The sequence below is a fragment of the Carlito syrichta genome, unplaced genomic scaffold (genome assembly GCF_000164805.1).
Source record: "Carlito syrichta isolate Samal-C Ts95f unplaced genomic scaffold, Tarsius_syrichta-2.0.1 Scaffold304715, whole genome shotgun sequence".
Classification (NCBI taxonomy): Eukaryota; Metazoa; Chordata; class Mammalia; order Primates; family Tarsiidae; genus Carlito; species Carlito syrichta.
Window position 1 is genome coordinate 386,377 of NW_007248811.1, and position 17,006 is coordinate 403,382.

The following is a 17,006-nucleotide window of genomic DNA, read 5'->3' on the forward strand; positions in this document are numbered from 1 at the left end:
AATCAAATGGGTACCAATGGTGGGATGTTCAGACATTGTGTGTCCCTCCCCGATGTGCTTCTCACTATATCACCATGTGTGGTGTTCTCTCCAGAAATGTTTCACTTGAATATAATCAGAAGAAAACAGACAAATCTATAATGTGGGACATTCTGAGAACAACTGGCCTGGACTCTTAAAGGATTCAGCCATTAAGAGCCAAGGGGGATTATTTTAGATTAGGGGGAGACTAAGGGAACATAAAAATGCAGTGCATGAACATTGATTAAATCCTGGATCAGAAAAAGCAAATCCAGCTCTATAGGCTGTCTTCAGGATAATTGAAGAAATGTGAATGTGGACCATACATTGTATGATAATGTTATTTTAATGTTGATTTCCTTGGGTGTGGTGATGATGGTGTGGTAGTATAGGAAAATATCCCTGTTCTTAGGAGGTGAAAAAGTACTTTGGGTGTGTGATATGAGGTGTGTCTGTAACCTACTTTTCAGATGGTTCTGGAAAATGAGAGGGGAGGAGAGAGGGAGGGAAGGAGGAAGGGACAGAGGAAGGGAGAGAGAGAGAGGAAGAGAGAGACAGAGAGAGAGAGAGAGAGAGAGAGAGAGAGAGAGAGAGAGAAGGAGGGAGGGAGAGAGGGAGGGAGAGAGGGAGGGAGGTAGGTAGAGCAGAGACAGGGAGAATGTGTAGAACAGGCTGTTCTGTATCATACTGCTCAGTTCCTAGCATAGCACTGAGCATGTTGCTTTTGATTTTTCAACTAACAAGTACTTTAAGGTGTTAGTAGGATTCTCTGCAATCATACCTCAGCACTGCCTGTCTGCCCTTTTTTTAGCAGTGTGGTTTGGCTTAGGCATATACTATAGTGCCTGGTGTTGGGGAATTGGATATGGGGGGTTTATGTTTTCTTGAGTAACTCAACCTGGTTCCTCTAGACTAAAGTCTTTCTTGAATGTTAGAAAGTATAAACGATTGGGAAAGAAAAATTCTCCCATGTGGTTGACCTGCCCCTTCAGTTGTCTCCTGAGAGGGTGAGGTACAATTTGTAAGCATATACTTAGAATCCTCATCTGTATTTCTGTTGTTGAGTTTGCCCACTTGGGGGCTTATACCCTCTGGGAAGTAAGCCAAGTAGAAGGAGGTGCATCTCTGGAGTACTGAGTGGCTGGGTCACCACTGAGGTATGTTCCTGGGCTACAAGGCCTAGGGCCTGGGTGAAGGGTGATGGATGCCTTTCCTCATTTTAAAATTCTAACCAGTACCCTCCTAGCTGAGCAGGAAGGGAACAGAGAAGTTAATATTCTCTTAGATTCCTGCAGGAATTCTTATGGCTATATGGTGTCAGATGACTAAAGCCAATTTAGCAGCCATGTGTATAAGTAATTACAAGATAGGAGAAAGAATGATTCTGCTGCTATAGGCTGTGAAAACGAATTCAACAAACATTCACTGAGCAACTGTGTATATAGCAAGAATCGTAAAGTATGAGTCCTGGGGAATACAGATGATCAAAATATACTCTTGCCTTGTGCTGGGCACTTGGGGTGTAGGGGAAGGAGATGGGATGGAGGGGAAGGAGATGGGGTACAGTGGAGATAATTACCAAAATACCGATCTTGCTATATTACAGGGCTAGAGATGTGGTAGAAAACTAGTAAAAAGTGTTATGGAAATGCAGAAAACATGCCATATGGAGTTGACTAAGGTTTCAAAGATAAGGTTGGTGACTTGAAGAATGAGCTTGGCAGGCAAAGAAATAGGGAGACATTTGGCTTCCTGGCAGGGAGCACAGCAGGTGCCCAGAGGCCTGACTGATTGGCTTCTGGTGCGACTAAAGCCTTAATTAGCTGCAGGGTGGGGAGGAGAGAATGAGATTGTTGGAAAGATAGTTTGGGCCAGAAAGGAGGGCTGCGCAAGCCATGCTCAGGAGTTTTACCAGAAGGGAGTGAAGAGCCCTGGAAACCTTTTGAAGCTGGAGGGTGACCCAGTTTTTTGTTTGTTTGTTTGTTTGTTTGTTTGGAGTTTCACTCTGTCGCCCAGGCTGGAGTGCTGTGGCATGCTCACGGTCACCCCAGCATCAACCTGCTGGGCTCCGGCGATCCTTCCACTTCAGCTTTCCAAGTAGCCGGAACTACAGGTGCGCTCTAGCATGCTTGGCTAATTTTTTATTTTATTGCAGAGATGAGGTCTCACCAAGTTGCCCGGGCTGGTTTCGAACCCACGGGCTGCCAAAGTGCTGGGATTACAGACTGAGCCACCTACCCAGGCCTATGACCCTGTTTTAATAAAAGCTCAGAGAGGGAACGCAGAGGCTAGTAAACATGCACGAGTCTGGGGGCAGGACCTGAAGCAGCCGAGGTAAGAGCAGAGAATCTGGACTTTGCCCACTGCAGCAGAGAGAAAAGAGAAAATAGGGGTACTCTTGGAGAATTACCCCAGTTTCTCTCACTAAGTGTTTGTAAATTTTTAAATCTTTCTAAGGAAGCCTTTAAAAATACTTGAAACAGAGAAGCTTAATAAACTTTTGAATTGTTCTGAAAATTTTTGACCTTTCAGTTAGGAGAGGAAGTATTATTTCAGGCAAAGTGGAACGTGTATGGACTGGTTACTTAGCACAGTCATCTAGTCTTACAGAATTAGGTAGGGGGAAGCTACTTTAGTGGCCTTCAACCTCCTTCCAGAACTTTGTTCAGATTCCTCCCAAATGGCCAGTGACTTTTCCTGATTTGTATCCAGCATCCCAGCAATTTATTGTACATCTGTAAGATGTAAGAAAGTTGTTTCATCCATTCCTTTTTTTTCACCTCTTGTCTTCCTCCTGAGAAAACAAGTACTAGTCCATAGGTTCTTATTCTGTATTTAGAAATTTGCACAATGTGTAACCTAAGGTGGATCCAGCTGAGAGTGTTACGGGTTTGCAGTTTAGACTAAAGAAGAGGAGCAAGATTGTTTCATTTTTTTTATTTTGAAAAAACTCAGTAACTTGGATTATTTGAAGGAGCAATTCTATAAAACACCTCTGCTAATTGAGTATCTGGAATAAACTATCACCTTGTTTTCTCTGGATGCCATTAAAACATTTCTACACACAGTTTTTTTTTTTTTTTTTTAAATTTGGAGTCTCACTCTGTTGCCCAGGCTGGAGTGCAGTGGGGCACTCATGGCCACCCTAGCGTTGACTTGCTAGGCTCTGGTGATCCTCACACAGCTTTTTAATTTTTGCTTATTTAATTTATTTTACCATGACTACATGGGATTTAATCTAGAGACGTGAGACACAAAAATTAATCAGCATTAATATAACAAATGGAGAAAACAGCACACACAACTTTCTCAACAGACACCAGGAAAGCATTTGACAAAATGCAACACCTTTTCAAGATAAAAATAACAAACTAGGAATAGAAGAAAACTCTCTAGAAAAAAGAAAGACTCTTTTCTACAAGCACAATCATTAAAGGTCTTTATCCCAGCCTGACTCCAATTGTACTTCTATTGATATTTTGCTTTCTATAAAAACAAAAATAAAAATAAAAACTGGAAAGTGTTTATTTCACACTAATCCTTGTTTGTAGTTTTTCATTATAGGTATGATTACAGATCTCTGAAATAAAAAAGACATATCGGTAATCACACAGGTTTTAAAACACAGTTTTTCCATGTAGATTTCAAACTTAGAACACTTTGAACCTTGATGAACAAAAAAAACCTTACAAAATTAATTTTTGAAAAATTAATTTTTTTTTTTTTTTGAGTTGGAGTCTCACTCTGTCGCCCAGACTGGAGTGCAGTGGCCGCTCCCGGCCACCACAGCCTCGACCTGCTGGCTTCCAGCGATCCTTCCACCTCAGCCTTCCAAGTAGCTGGAATTACAGGCATGCGCTACCACGCCCGGCTGATTTTTTGATTTATTGTAGAGATGAGGTCTCGCTGCCCAGGTGAGTGAGACAGACTAGACGCTCACTCTGTTGCCCCAGGCTGGAGTGCAGTGGTGTGACCATAGCTCACTGTAACATTGAACTCCAGGGCTCAAGCAGTCCTCCCACTTCAGTGTCTCCCAAGTAGCTAGGACAGCAGGCAGGCACCACCATATCTGGCTATTTAAAAATTATTTTTTGTAGAGACAGGGTCTGACTATGTTGCCCAGGCGAGTCTTGGACTCCTGGGCTCAAGCAAGCCTCCCACCTTGGCCTCCCAAAGTGCTAGAATTATAGGGTGAGTCACTGTTTCAGGCCTAACCTAGTTTTTTGATTGAGAAGTCCCAGGCTTATGAGGCTCCATATGTAAATTCCAAAGGCTTATGATTCCTTTCCTTGAGGCTTGAATAGTTCGGAAAGTTTTTGCCATGTCTCTTGGAAGTTTGGTATACAAAAAGCAGGGAAAGTCACCTGTGGACTTGACTCACTTATGTGTGTATATTCTACTTTGGCTCCAAATGTGTGATTCTAGTAGTGATATGTGACCAAGAGATAGATTCCAAGGTAAATAAGTTCATTTACTAGTGTCAAATTAGGGTGTTAGTCTTGAAATGCCATAATAAATGTTTTACCAGCAATTTCAGTTACCTGTAGTAAAGAGCTTTCCAGTTTGATGAGGTACTTCTGGTAAAGGATAACTGAAAGTTAACTTAATACTGTGTTAATGCTGGATTAATGGATTAACTGAAATATAGTTGTTAAATTTTTCACATGCCAAAGATTTTAATTTCTTAATTTTAAGAATTATTCTGCAAGACAACTGTCTTTATGTTGGAACTACACTGATGTTGGTGTATAGGCTAGTCTATACCTTTTTAAAAAAAATTTATTTGGAATCTCACTCTGTTGCCCAGGCTGGAGTGCACGGGCACACTCACACCCACCCCAGCATTGACCTACTGGGCTCAGACGATTCTTCCTCCTTAGCATTCCAAGTAGCCGGAACTACAGGCGCATGCTATCATACCTGGCTAATTTTTTGATTTATTGTAGAGACAATGTCTTGCCAAGTTGCCCAGGCTGTTCTCGAACCTGCGGGCTCAGGCAATCCCCTCACTTTGGGCCTCCTGAAGTGCTGGGATTACAGGTTTGAGCCACTGCATTCAACCTAGTCTATACCTTAAGATGTATAATTTATACATTCTCAGTAAGGGCTATATTATAAAATTCAGGTTCATTCTATTTTTGACAGTAGGCTTCATTCATTGGATTGAAAATTTATATTTATTTCAACAGCTTTAGGGGTCACAAATAGTTTTTGATTACATGGATGCAATGTAAAGCCACAAAGAAGTTTGGGCTTTACGTGCACCCACCACTCCCACCTGTTCACACTGTACCCAATAGGTGATTTTTCATCCCTCTACCCCTTCCCACCCTACCTCTTCTGAGTTGATTGAGAATTTATTCACTGTGCCTGTCCTTGTGCTAGGAGGTGAATGGAAGTTGCCCCCGGCCTTTGAAAAGAAGATATTTTAATGTGAGGCAGATATAAACAGATGTAATAAGTATGGAAATAAAAAACTTGGATTTGGGGAATTTCAAAAGTATAGACAGTTGGAGAATAAACCCCTATAAACTCATCACCAAACTTCATCAGTTACTAACTCTTGGTTATGCTTGCTTCACCCATATTCCCCGTTCCCCCCCTTTTTTGAGTCGGGGTCTCTGTTGCCCAGGCCAGGCTTACTCATGGCTCACTGCAGCCTCAACCTCCTGGGCTCAGGCAGTCCTTCCGCTTCAGCTTGCTGAGTGGGCTGTGACTACAGATGTGTGCTACCATACATGGCTCAAATTCTTATTTTTTTATTGTAGAGACAGGGTTCTCACTATGTTGCCCAGGCTGGTCTCAAACTCCTGGGCTCAAGCGATTTTCCTGCCTCTGCTTCCCAAAGTTCTGAGATTACAGATGTAAGCCACAATTCCCCTCTTCTATTTGGATGCAAATCTAAGACAATGTATCACATGTTAGGCATTAATAGACATTTGAATAGAGTTCCTTGAGAATATACTGGGAAAATAAACTATACCCCCAGGGGCTTGGGAAGGAGCTACAGAAAAGAGTTCACTCTAGGTGAGGAGAAAGGACGATGTTCTTGTTCTAGGTGATGGCATGGGAACCATCATTTGTTGCAAAGTCTTGAAAATATTTCTGTGTGTCATACTTTTTTTGTTGTTTTTCTGAAGTGAGCACTCAAGGTATAATTTCAATGATTAGGAAATCACTTTTCCCGAGAACTTTATAAAATAAATTCACTTTTAATTTAGATAAACTAGGATAATTCATGAGTAGTGGTAATGACTAATCTGTTCTCTTTTCACCTCAGTGACTTTCTAGACTTTGTACATTAGACTCCACCCCCTGACAGAGTCTCTTTCCTTTGTAATAAGAGTAACAACCATCCTTTGTCACCTTTATTTTTATCTTTGGAAGAGAAGGAATAATCAATTACTCACTCCTGAAACATCATGAGTAGGTAGAACTTAATGATCTGAATTAAAAGCCTTCCTATAAACTGGAGGAAAAGGAAACCGACCTGTGTGTACACACTGGTTGTCAAGGGACTTTTTTGGTTAGCTACACCGTGAAATTCTTGAGATTTCAACATATATCTTGTCTCATTTTTCTGTTATGAAATGGGGCTTTCAGCATTGTTTTTCTTGTCTGTTTTCAGATCAGAGAACTGTGTGGTGCAAAGCGGGTTGGCTATTTTGGTCCAACACAGTTTTACATTGCCCTGAAATTAATTGCTGCTGCGCAGTCTGGCCTTCCTGTGCGGATAGAGAGTATTAAATGTGGTGAGTACCTCACATTTATACATTTTATTGTCCATGCAAGTTGCTTGTTTATGAGAACCATTTTTTGTGTGTTTAAACTTTTGTGGAATTTCTCCTTGCTCCCTCCAACACTTCTGTAAAATAAAATAAGAAAACTTAGCAGGTAGCTTCCTTTTTTCTTTCTTTTTTAAACGGGGAAAACAAGTTCTGAGAGTGACCTGAGATTAGTTTCTTTTAACTGACTTGTAGTTAAAATGGATTTTGTTCTTTAGCAGGAAGAGATTTGGGCAGGAATTCTAGAGCCTGGGGCAAATCATCACATTCAGTTTAATTTTCCACTTGAGGTAGCTATAATGTCACTGGAAGCTTGGTTAGGAAAACAAAGAACTGAGTACCACATGTTTTCACTCATAAGTGAATCCTTAACATTTATCACAATACTACAAGAAAGGGATTGGCAGTAGTAGGACACTGTCAGGGGAGGGAGGGGGGCACATAACATCAATAAGGGTACCTGATCCTAACCCAGGCGAAGTGAGGATCAATGGGAGGCCCAAACTTCACCTGTACAATTACCACTTACGTACCTAATCCTGAATTGTACCCCACATCTTTAAAATAATAAAAAAGAAAGCTTTGTTAGGGATTGGGGGTGGAGTAATGGGGGAGTTTGAATGGAACTGTGGCTTTTCTCTCTCCCATCCTTGCTAATCGTGTCAGATATACTCAGCCTCTAATTCCCAGTTCCTGAAGCACTGTTCGAGTACTTGAGGGCTACCAAAAATTTGGCAGAATGAATTTAACTTCTCAGAGCTCTGGTTTAGCATTTTCTTATCTTGCCATCCCTACCCCCAACCCACTGTGTGCTTGAGCAATTTTCCCAACTTAAACTAAAAGCAGAGCCCCCAACTATTAGCATTATTCCTGCTGCCTCAGTATTGGTTTTACAAATTTGTGTGAAGATGGTGATTATTTGAGGATGTGCTGAAGTCCTCTGATAATTCACTCTGATGCAAATTATTTTCATATGTTCACAGCTATGCAGGAACTTTTTTCCTTTTCCTAGTTTTGAGAGAAAAACGTCTTAACTGTCCACACCTGTTCTGTGAAGCCTCTAGTAAACATCTTAGGGTACTCAGGATTTATGATTAGTCCATAAAGACCTTGTGGGATAGTCCAAATAGCTGAGAGGGTTGCTATAGCTGGCTGGCTATGAGAGACAGTGCTCTTTACATATAACCATCAGGTGGCAATCATCATGCTAATCTTTATCCAGGGGTTAGTGTGTGCAGGCACTTTCTCATTTAGTCCTCACAACACCCTACTAAATTAGGACTTTTGTCCATTTGCATTGCTTAGGATAAGCTGCAATAACAAATACCACCACGGTCTCAGTGCTATAATATAACCAGACAGAAGTTCGTTTCCCACTTTGCGGTGGGTCAGGGTGACCCCCCAAGGCAGCTCCCCTCCCCGTGGTGGCCCTGTGATACTGGCTGCTTTATCTTGTGGCACCTCTAACGCAACAACTGTCCCCACAATTGACAGAACAGGGAAAGAGTGTCTCACCCTAGGAGTTAAACGTTTTGGCCTGGACATGACTCCAGTTACTGCTGCTCACACTACATTGGCCAGGACTTGTCACATGGATCCGCTTCACTATAAGCAGATGGGTGGGGGTGGGCACAGTTTTCTTGTGCACCTGTAAAGAGAGGAGAACTGGTTACGTTACTGTCCCCATCTTTCAGATGTGGAAATTTAAACCTTGGGTAACTTGAGTAACTTACCTAAGAACACAGGGTTAGTGGAGCCCCTGTGTTTTTAGTTGTTATGCAAAATAGCCTCTTCTCAATTCTTCTTTCTGTTTAGTAAGGTGCTGCCCATAATTTGTAATCATTGAATATTTTCTGAATGGGAAAAAAACTGGACCCATAAAGGCATCCCTTGGTATGACAGAATTTGGTTCTTTGAAATAGGTTTCTTGATGGAGCACCATTTGATTGGGAGGCTTGGTGTTGGTTACTGCAAGACATTTGCTGTGATTACTTGAAAGTTATATCACATTGAATTGGGATCTGTGGTAGGCACTGATAGTTTTTATTTCATTGTAAATGGTCGTTAAACTTTATTGTAGTTTCTTCCAACTTTATCTTCTGGAAAAGTTAGAGCTGCTTTGTTGTATACAAGAGTAAACTTCTCAGACTTTTTTTTTGAGCCAGAGTCTCATTCTGTCACCCAGGCTGGAGTGCAGTGGCAAGATGACGGCTCACCACAGCCTCAACCTCCTGGGCTCAACCTGTCTTGGCCTCCCGAGTAGCTGGGACTGTAGGTTCGTGCCACCATGCCCAGCTTATATTTGATATTTTGTATAGAATGAGGTCTTGCTATGTTGCCTAAGTTGGTCTTGAACTCCTGGGCTCAAGCAATCCTTCTGCTTCGGCCTCCCAAAATGCTGGGATTACAGGTGTGAGCCACCATTCCTAGCACTTTTGACACTTTTGTTGCATATTTTCAGTTAGACTTGAGTCTTTTACCTGATTTGTGCCCAGTTTGATAGCTTAATTTCCTGGGGGGAGGAGTAGGATTGTTGAAGTTATCATTTGTGTAAAAGATTAACACTTCTTCACAAATATAAGGCTTTCTCAGTTGAATTTTATAAATACTGATGTTGCCTTTTACCTTGGAGGATTTAAGTATACCCAGAGTTAATTCTGAATTATCTTCCTTGGTTTAAAGATTGATTAAATAAAAGTTATTTGTAGTCAGCATATGTTGAGTAAGAATGGGGCAAGGTTGGGCTGAACTTTGAGCTGCCACTTAGAATTTTGTGGTTTGTTGCTTGAAATCCATTAGCTTAATATTTGATGACACATATCTTGAAGGCCAAAGAGATTTTTCTGTGAGAACCTAATCTGAAAAGCTATGGTAGCCTTGTCACACCCAGGGCATCATATTCAGGGAGCTGTGGATGGATACCCTTATGTGGTGAATGACATGTACCTGTGAGTGTGTGTTAATCTCTAACTTCTAGTCTTTACCATTTCAGTCAATGCTGCCGCCATCTGCAGCTGCTCAAGCCAGAAACCCAGAAGTCATCCTGGATTCCTCCTTTTCCCTCACTCCTCAATAGAATCCATCAAAAGTCATGGCAGTGTGGCTGCAGTCCCACTGCCTGTTGCATTCATTTCTTTGTCCTGACAAGACCAGGCCACCTTCAGCTGCTTACCTGGATGCCACAATGGCTTTGCCATTGGCTCCCTAGTCTCCTTTCTTCGCTACTTCCATCTCTTGTCAAAATATACATCAGATCATGTTCTTCTCCTTCTTAAAACTCTTCAGTGGTTCACTTCTTGTATTTACTACAGAATTCCCTACTGATCTGTAAGACCTTGGACAATCTAGTTCCTGCCCACTTCCATCCACCCCCCTCCCCCCGCGCACGCTTGCTCTGTGTCTCCCAGTCTCACTGGCCTTCTAGCCTTTTCTGGGTGATCTCTTTCCTGCCACAGGGCATATGCCCATGTTATCTCGAGGTCTTAGGTTCTTTAGGGGTTTGTTCTTCCTCTTTGCCTTCTATGACTGACTTCTTCTTTACCTTCACAGCCTTGCAGACTATCTTCACCATCCTACCAGAAGTAGGTCCTGTGAAATTAGTTCACTAATTTAGTTCACTAGAGTCAGAAGTATTTATAGTTATGGAAAGAAAGGATGCTGGAATATGATTGCTAAATTACATACAAAACTGATCAATGCCCTTCAGGGCAATACAAGCACAACTTGGCTAGTATGTGCTTTTCTAAGATGTACTTCATTTGCATTGCTATCAGACAAGATAGCTAGCAGTTTTATGCAAGTTAATATCTACCCTTTCAGAATTGCTAAATGCCCAGTCAGAAGCAAACAGTGAGTCAAAGCAGAAGTCCATGTCCCTAGGAAGTGAGGTGGTCCTTGGGCGGGCCTGTTGGGTAATGCTTCTGCAGGGCAGTTTCCTCCCCACTTTGTTTTCTCCCAGCATCTGTTTCCTCATAGCACTCAGCAGAGTTTGTAACTATTCCTTACAGATTTCTTGAACCTTTTTGTCTGTCTCCCTCACTTGTCCAGCTTGCCTAAGGGGAAGAGGGAGGATCTGGTACCCTTTGCATTGTGGGGGCATTGTAGACACTCAGTGCATACTGGTTGAATGAGTGAATGAAGAGATGAATATTTATGTATAGGGAGGGCATCTTAATCATCTGCACTCTTTAAGCTAAAACAAATGGAATTAAGATTCACCTGGTACTCCCGAGGAGCTTTTACAAAAGTCAGCTCCATTTGCCTATCATCTTTCTCAGGTCCTGATTCCTAACCTTGTCTGTACTTGAGAATCACCTGGAGAGCTTCAAATACAAAATAAAAAATACAGATGCCTGGGTCCACCTCCAGAAATGATAATTTAATAACTTTGGGGTCCAGCCCGAGCATCAGGATTTTTAAGAGCTTCCGAAGCGATTCTTATATAGAGATAGGTTTGAAAATGACTTTCTCTGAAAGCGAATTAAGCATTTTCAAGACTTTGCCTTAACTGTGAAACTATGACTATATATGCAGTTACACCAGCAGCACTTGAACTAGGGTGCAGCAAGACGTGGGCACATAATTTAAGGGGCTCTTTTTCTCAGAGTTGTGCAAGTACTGACTCTGTATTTACACCACTCTGAAAGCAAGTACCTCCTTAAATGTTGGCACTAGGCAGCTCTCTAGCCTCATCCTAGTCCAAAGGAGGAGGGTGTTAGACAGATGGTGAAGCAGCTACTTAGAGAATGGAAGAAAGGGGGTGAAAATTGAGGATCAGTAGAGAATTCCTGATGAGGAAACCATGGGGTGAACATTTGCCCTGAGAGCTGCTGATACCTTCTTTCTGGGGAATGGACTTGAGCATGTGTGAGGACCTGGGGAAGATTAGGCAGGATCTAGAGGAGGGTTCCTAATCTTTTTGGTGCCATGAGCCCCTTGGCAGTCTGAAGCCTGTGGGCCCCTTCTCAGCTTAATGTAAAGACATAGCATTATAAAGGAAACCAACTTATATTTAAATAATCATTAAAATATTTAAAAGGAATTGTTATATAGCAACATACAGGCTTCTTTATTAATGCATTAAGGAAAAGATCTAACAGTAATTGAAATAATGTCTACTTTTTCAAAATAGTAATGAGTATAAATAATACTTCAAGGTGTTTATAACTGTAATCTGATATAAAATACCCAATTTAATGGGTGACAAAGTTTACATTTACTTTGTTTGTTGTTTACATTCGTAATCTAAAGAAATGCTAATTTTCAGTTAGGGTAGGGGAAATAAAGATGTATTTTTTTTCTTATTTAAGGTGACAAATCCCTTGGTTTCTTTTCTTTTTTTTTTTTTTTTTTGAGTTGGAGTCTCACTCTGTTGCCCAGACTGGAGTGCAGTGGCCGCTCCCAGCCACTGCAGCCTCGACCTGCTGGGCTCCGGCGATCCTTCCACCTCAGCCTTCCGAGTAGCCGGAATTACAGGCATGTGCTACCACGTCTGGCTGATTTTTTGATTTATTGTAGAGATGAGGTCTCGCCAAGTTGCCCAGGCGGGTCTCGAACCCGCGGGCTCAGGCAATCCACTCACCTCAGCCTCCCAAAGGCGCAGGATTACAGGCTGAGCCACCGAACCCGGCTGATTTCTTTTCAATAGTCCCTTTGGGAACCTGTGAATCCTGATAGTGCAATGGTGTCATTCTTGTAGTCTCTGGGGCCTGTGTTCCCCAAACTGGGATGTGGTCTGGTAGCAGTCTGGCACAGTTTACAGTGGAAGGATAGAGAATTAGGAACAAAAGAGTGAGTTATTTATAAAACTAAATGTATTCTGTTCTAAGATCCGTTTCTTTTTGTTTATTTTATTAGATGTTCTTTTGTGAAATTGATAATGAGTAATAGTTGGGGATAAAATTCTTGACAAAATAAAACATTAGCAACTTTATGTTGGTCCTCTTCAATTTTTTGTGGGAAGGAAGGATTTTTACTGTTTTGTGAAATCCCCAAATTTGTGAGCCACAGTTGTAGTCTCGAGTCTACCACCAAGAAGTTCCTAAGGCAAATAATCTAACTCCTTTGACTCTTCACTTATCTACAAAACAGTTGTTTCCAACCCTGATGATTTTGTCCCTTTAGGGACATTTGGCAGTGTGAGGAGACATTGTTGGTTGTCACAACTGTGGAGGGGGTGCTACTGGCATCTAGTGGGTAGAGGCCGGAAATGTTGCTAGACATCCTACAACGCACAGAACGGGATCCCCTTTCCCAATGACAAAAAAATTCTCTAGTCCAAATTGTCAGTACTGCGACTAAGAAATCCTTCTTAAAATAAGGATTAAGACTTTTAAGGCTCATAGGTACTTTAATCCTGCTGCCTTACTTCCTGTGCTCTAGTATTTTAGATCATACAGGAGAGGTAGAAGGATTTTGCAGCAATGAGTCCTGTTTCAGTGGTTTCCATGGCTTTTTTTCCCCTAAACAATAATTATTTAAGGAAAAACAAAAGCAGAGATTTCTCGCTGAGTTCAGCGTGCAGATTCCTGTGCTCTACCTAAATAGGCAAACCCTCCCTATCTTTTAGGGCTAGGAGAGAAATCTTTTGAGTGTGACAGTCTGGTGATTCATAGAAAAGACGACCCCTTAGGATGGGATAGGAAACTCACGGATGGAGTAAGAAGCCCACTTGTTCTGCAGGTGCGAGTGTGTGTGTGTGTGTGTGTGTGTGTGTGTGTATGTTTTATCTCTCTCTCTCTCTCTCTCTATCTATCTATCTATAGAGAGAGCCCCCCCACGTGAGAACAAGAGCACTTGAGCTCCACATGCTCCCTATGTTAATAACTCTGAAGGGAGATGGAATTTTGAATGCTGAATACTTGAATACTGTGTGGAGATCTCCCATAAACTTAGTCTTTCTGCCTAACATTCAGCCCAATCCCTCTTTTTCTTCAGTGATTCCTTTGGCAATTTCCCTCACCCCCTCTCTCAGCCATGCTACAGAGACCCAGAGCTACTTTGGAGAAAGTCCCCTTATGTAGGTTGACCCATTTTTCTAGGGGTTCTGCTTCTCTACCCCATACCCATGTCCTCAGCTCTATTGTTGCTCTTCCCCAAGAGTCTTCCTCAATTTCTGAGCAGTGGTTTTCCACATCTTTGTTATGGATTTTTTGACAATTCAGTAAAATCTCTGGATCACACCAAGAAAACACACATTGGTATTATGTAAAAAATGCTTCCTTTAACTTCAGGGATTTTTGAACTCTTAGAACCTGTTCTTAGAGCCCAGTAAAGAGCCCTTCTACCACCGAAATGCAGTATATGGGATGGATGTAGAAGATGCAAGCTGGAAGAGACCTGGAGAGCCTTCTTTCTTATATGGGGAAATTGAGACCCAAAGAGGTTAAGTAAAGGGTATGCTGCTTGGTGGTAGCAGAGTCAGTGGATTGTGGACCTCCCAACTCACTCCTAGGTTATACCCATGATGTGGCCAGTAAATGTCACTTGTTCACCACCCTCCTCTGCCAAAAATTTACTAAGTTTACCCTTCCCATTTTAACTTCCACCACTCAATCTAGCTATCTAACTGCCCATCTCCAAATTGACAAGAGGTATTTTTCAGATTAATAGGTGGCTAGGAGGGTAACAGATAGGAGACTAGAAGACTTTGATTAGCCCAGGCCTGAGTTGATATGACTGATGTGATTTTTTTTCCCCAGAGTAACTATAAGCAAGTATGTAGGGATGGCTTCACTTTGGAACTGTAAAACATTATTGTCATAATTTTTTGTTAACCTGTAGGTAGCTGGTATAAATGAATAGGCAACAAAAAGTAGTGGGAGAGAAGGGAGTCAGGAGGCAGGGGCTTTTGTTGTGGTCATAGCTCTGCCATTATATTGCTGTATGACTAAGACAAGGCTTGCCTTCCTTTTCCTGGGCTTATTTCCTCACTTGTAAAATGTGGACATTTGAGTAGGTTTTCTCTAGACCGTTTTCCAGCTCTGAAATGCCACAGTTTCGTGCTAATGTTCAAATCTGCCACAGAGAAAATGTTAATTTTCAGGAAGGCTATATAGCCTAGTGGCTAAGGATGTGGGTCCCAGCAATAGACCACCTCCTTTTGAATCTTTGCTTTATCACCTTTTCTTTGTGTGCCCATCAGACAGGTTTCTTAATCTCTGAGTTTCAAATGACTCATTTGAAGAAATGACATACCAGTAGTGCCTGACTTATAGGATTGTTGTAAGTGCAAAATCAGGGAATCACTCATCAAACATTTGGAAAAGCATCTAGAACCATTTTATCCAATGTGGTAGTCACTACCACATGTGGCTAGCTTTTAAGCACTTGAAATGTGGCTAGTGTGACTGAGGTTTGAATTTTTAATTAAGTTGTTTAAAATTGAAATAAAAATCCTCAAGCAGTGTAAATTTCTTTATTTTTGTTAAACACAACTCTGTTGATTCAGTAGGACTACATTTGACTTCAGCCATTGCATTGTTTAAGACGAAATCGGCAAACCTTTTCTGTAAAGGGCCAGATAGACTTTGTGGGCCATATGATCTTTGTCACAGCTACTCAACTCTGTTGTTGTGGTATGAAAGTAACCTAAACAAAGGAGCATGACTGTGTTCCAGTTAAACTTTATGGGCACAGATTTTAATCTCATATAATTTCCACATCATGAAATGTATTTTTAAATTTTTTCCCAAATATTCTAGCATTATACTTACAGGATATACAGAAATAGGCAGCAGGCTGGATTTGGTTCTTAGGTATTTACTCAAATGCATTCATGTCCATCAAAAAACATGTATAAGAATTTCATAGCAGCTTTATTCGTAATGGCTGTAAACTGGAAACACAAATGTTCATCACAGGATAATGGATTAGAAAATTCAATATATTCATAAAAATTGATTACTCCATAGCAATGAAAAAGAATGAAATATATGTACAGTATATTGAATGATTATCACAGATAAAATGTTGTGAAAGAAGCTGGTCACAAGGTGTAATGTGGCAACCCCAGATCTGAGTGGGTTTGGGCATAATATTTACCTATTCCAAATAAGTCACCCAGAGGTCCAGCAGGGAAAGACATTGGTTTATTAAAACTTATGGGAGGCACCAATGGTGGTTGGTTGGTGAAGAATTAGTGCCTCGAAACAACACAGCAAGTAGTTTTTTTGAAACTTTGAGTTGGAGTCTTACTCTGTCACCCAGTTGGAGTGCAGTGACACACTGCTTACGGTCACTACAGCCTCGATCTGCTGGGCTCAGGCGATCCTTCTGCCTCAGTCTTCCAAGTAGCTGGAACTACAGGTGCACGCCACCATGCCCGGCTAATTTTTTGATTTATTGTAGAGACGAAGTCTCACCATGTTGCCAAGGCTGGTCTCGAACCCATGGACTCAGGCAATCCTGTTGCCTCTGCTCCCCAAAGTGCTGGGATTACGGACTTGAGCCACCATGCTGGCTGAGCAAACAGTTTTAAAATCAAGCAAGTTAATTATTCCAATTGCTATACAGTGTTTACAGTTACGTTGATTAAGAGTGATGCCTACATTGCTTTCAGCTTTGCTGGATCACCTGCATCCCGTGATTCATTATTGGGAATAGGCATATCCTTCAGAGACCAGTCTTGACCAGAAGCTGTTCCCTGAGGGAGGGGCAAGAAAGAAACCAGATATGGGGGGAAAGAGTCTATGTCTGGACAATACCTTACACAAGGACAAATGCTGTATGATTTAATTTATGAAGTCCTGTAATGACAAAGAAAAATCTGTGGGGTTGGAAATTAGTACAGAGGTTGTTGGGTGGGACAAGGGGAAGGGATTAACTGGAAAGGAACATGAAGGAAAATTCTTTATCTTAGTTTGGATGTTGGTTACATATATATATCGAGGGTGCCAAAAATATATATACATTTTAAGGAAAAAAACTGAATTAAACTTGCAATACTCAATATATACTCATAACAAAAGATGAATACAAGTCACGTTTGACTTCTGCAATTACAAGAGGTACTCAAAGTAGTTACCATCAGCATCCAAACACTTCCGGTCATGGTGAACTACTGCAGGACTTGTTGCTGTGCAAGGCTTCCCGGATCTTTCCTTGTGCACATCTCACACAGTACCATGAATCTCAAACTTATTATGGATGTGAATAGAATTGTTAGGCATGTTGGAAGTTCTATTACATACTCATGTCTCC

General features: G+C 41.4%; 1 protein-coding gene across 1 annotated transcript in view; it reads left to right on the top strand.

Annotated features, from left to right (window-relative positions):
- The window catches only part of REPS2 (RALBP1 associated Eps domain containing 2), a gene marked incomplete at its 5' end in the record, with an annotated part of 227,588 nt that overhangs the window by 51,623 nt on the left and 158,959 nt on the right, over positions 1-17,006 (top strand). The window contains one exon of the mRNA XM_008060764.1: positions 6,650-6,773. Within this exon, the coding sequence (XP_008058955.1) occupies positions 6,650-6,773 (124 nt within the window). The remainder of the gene's footprint in view (positions 1-6,649; positions 6,774-17,006) is intronic.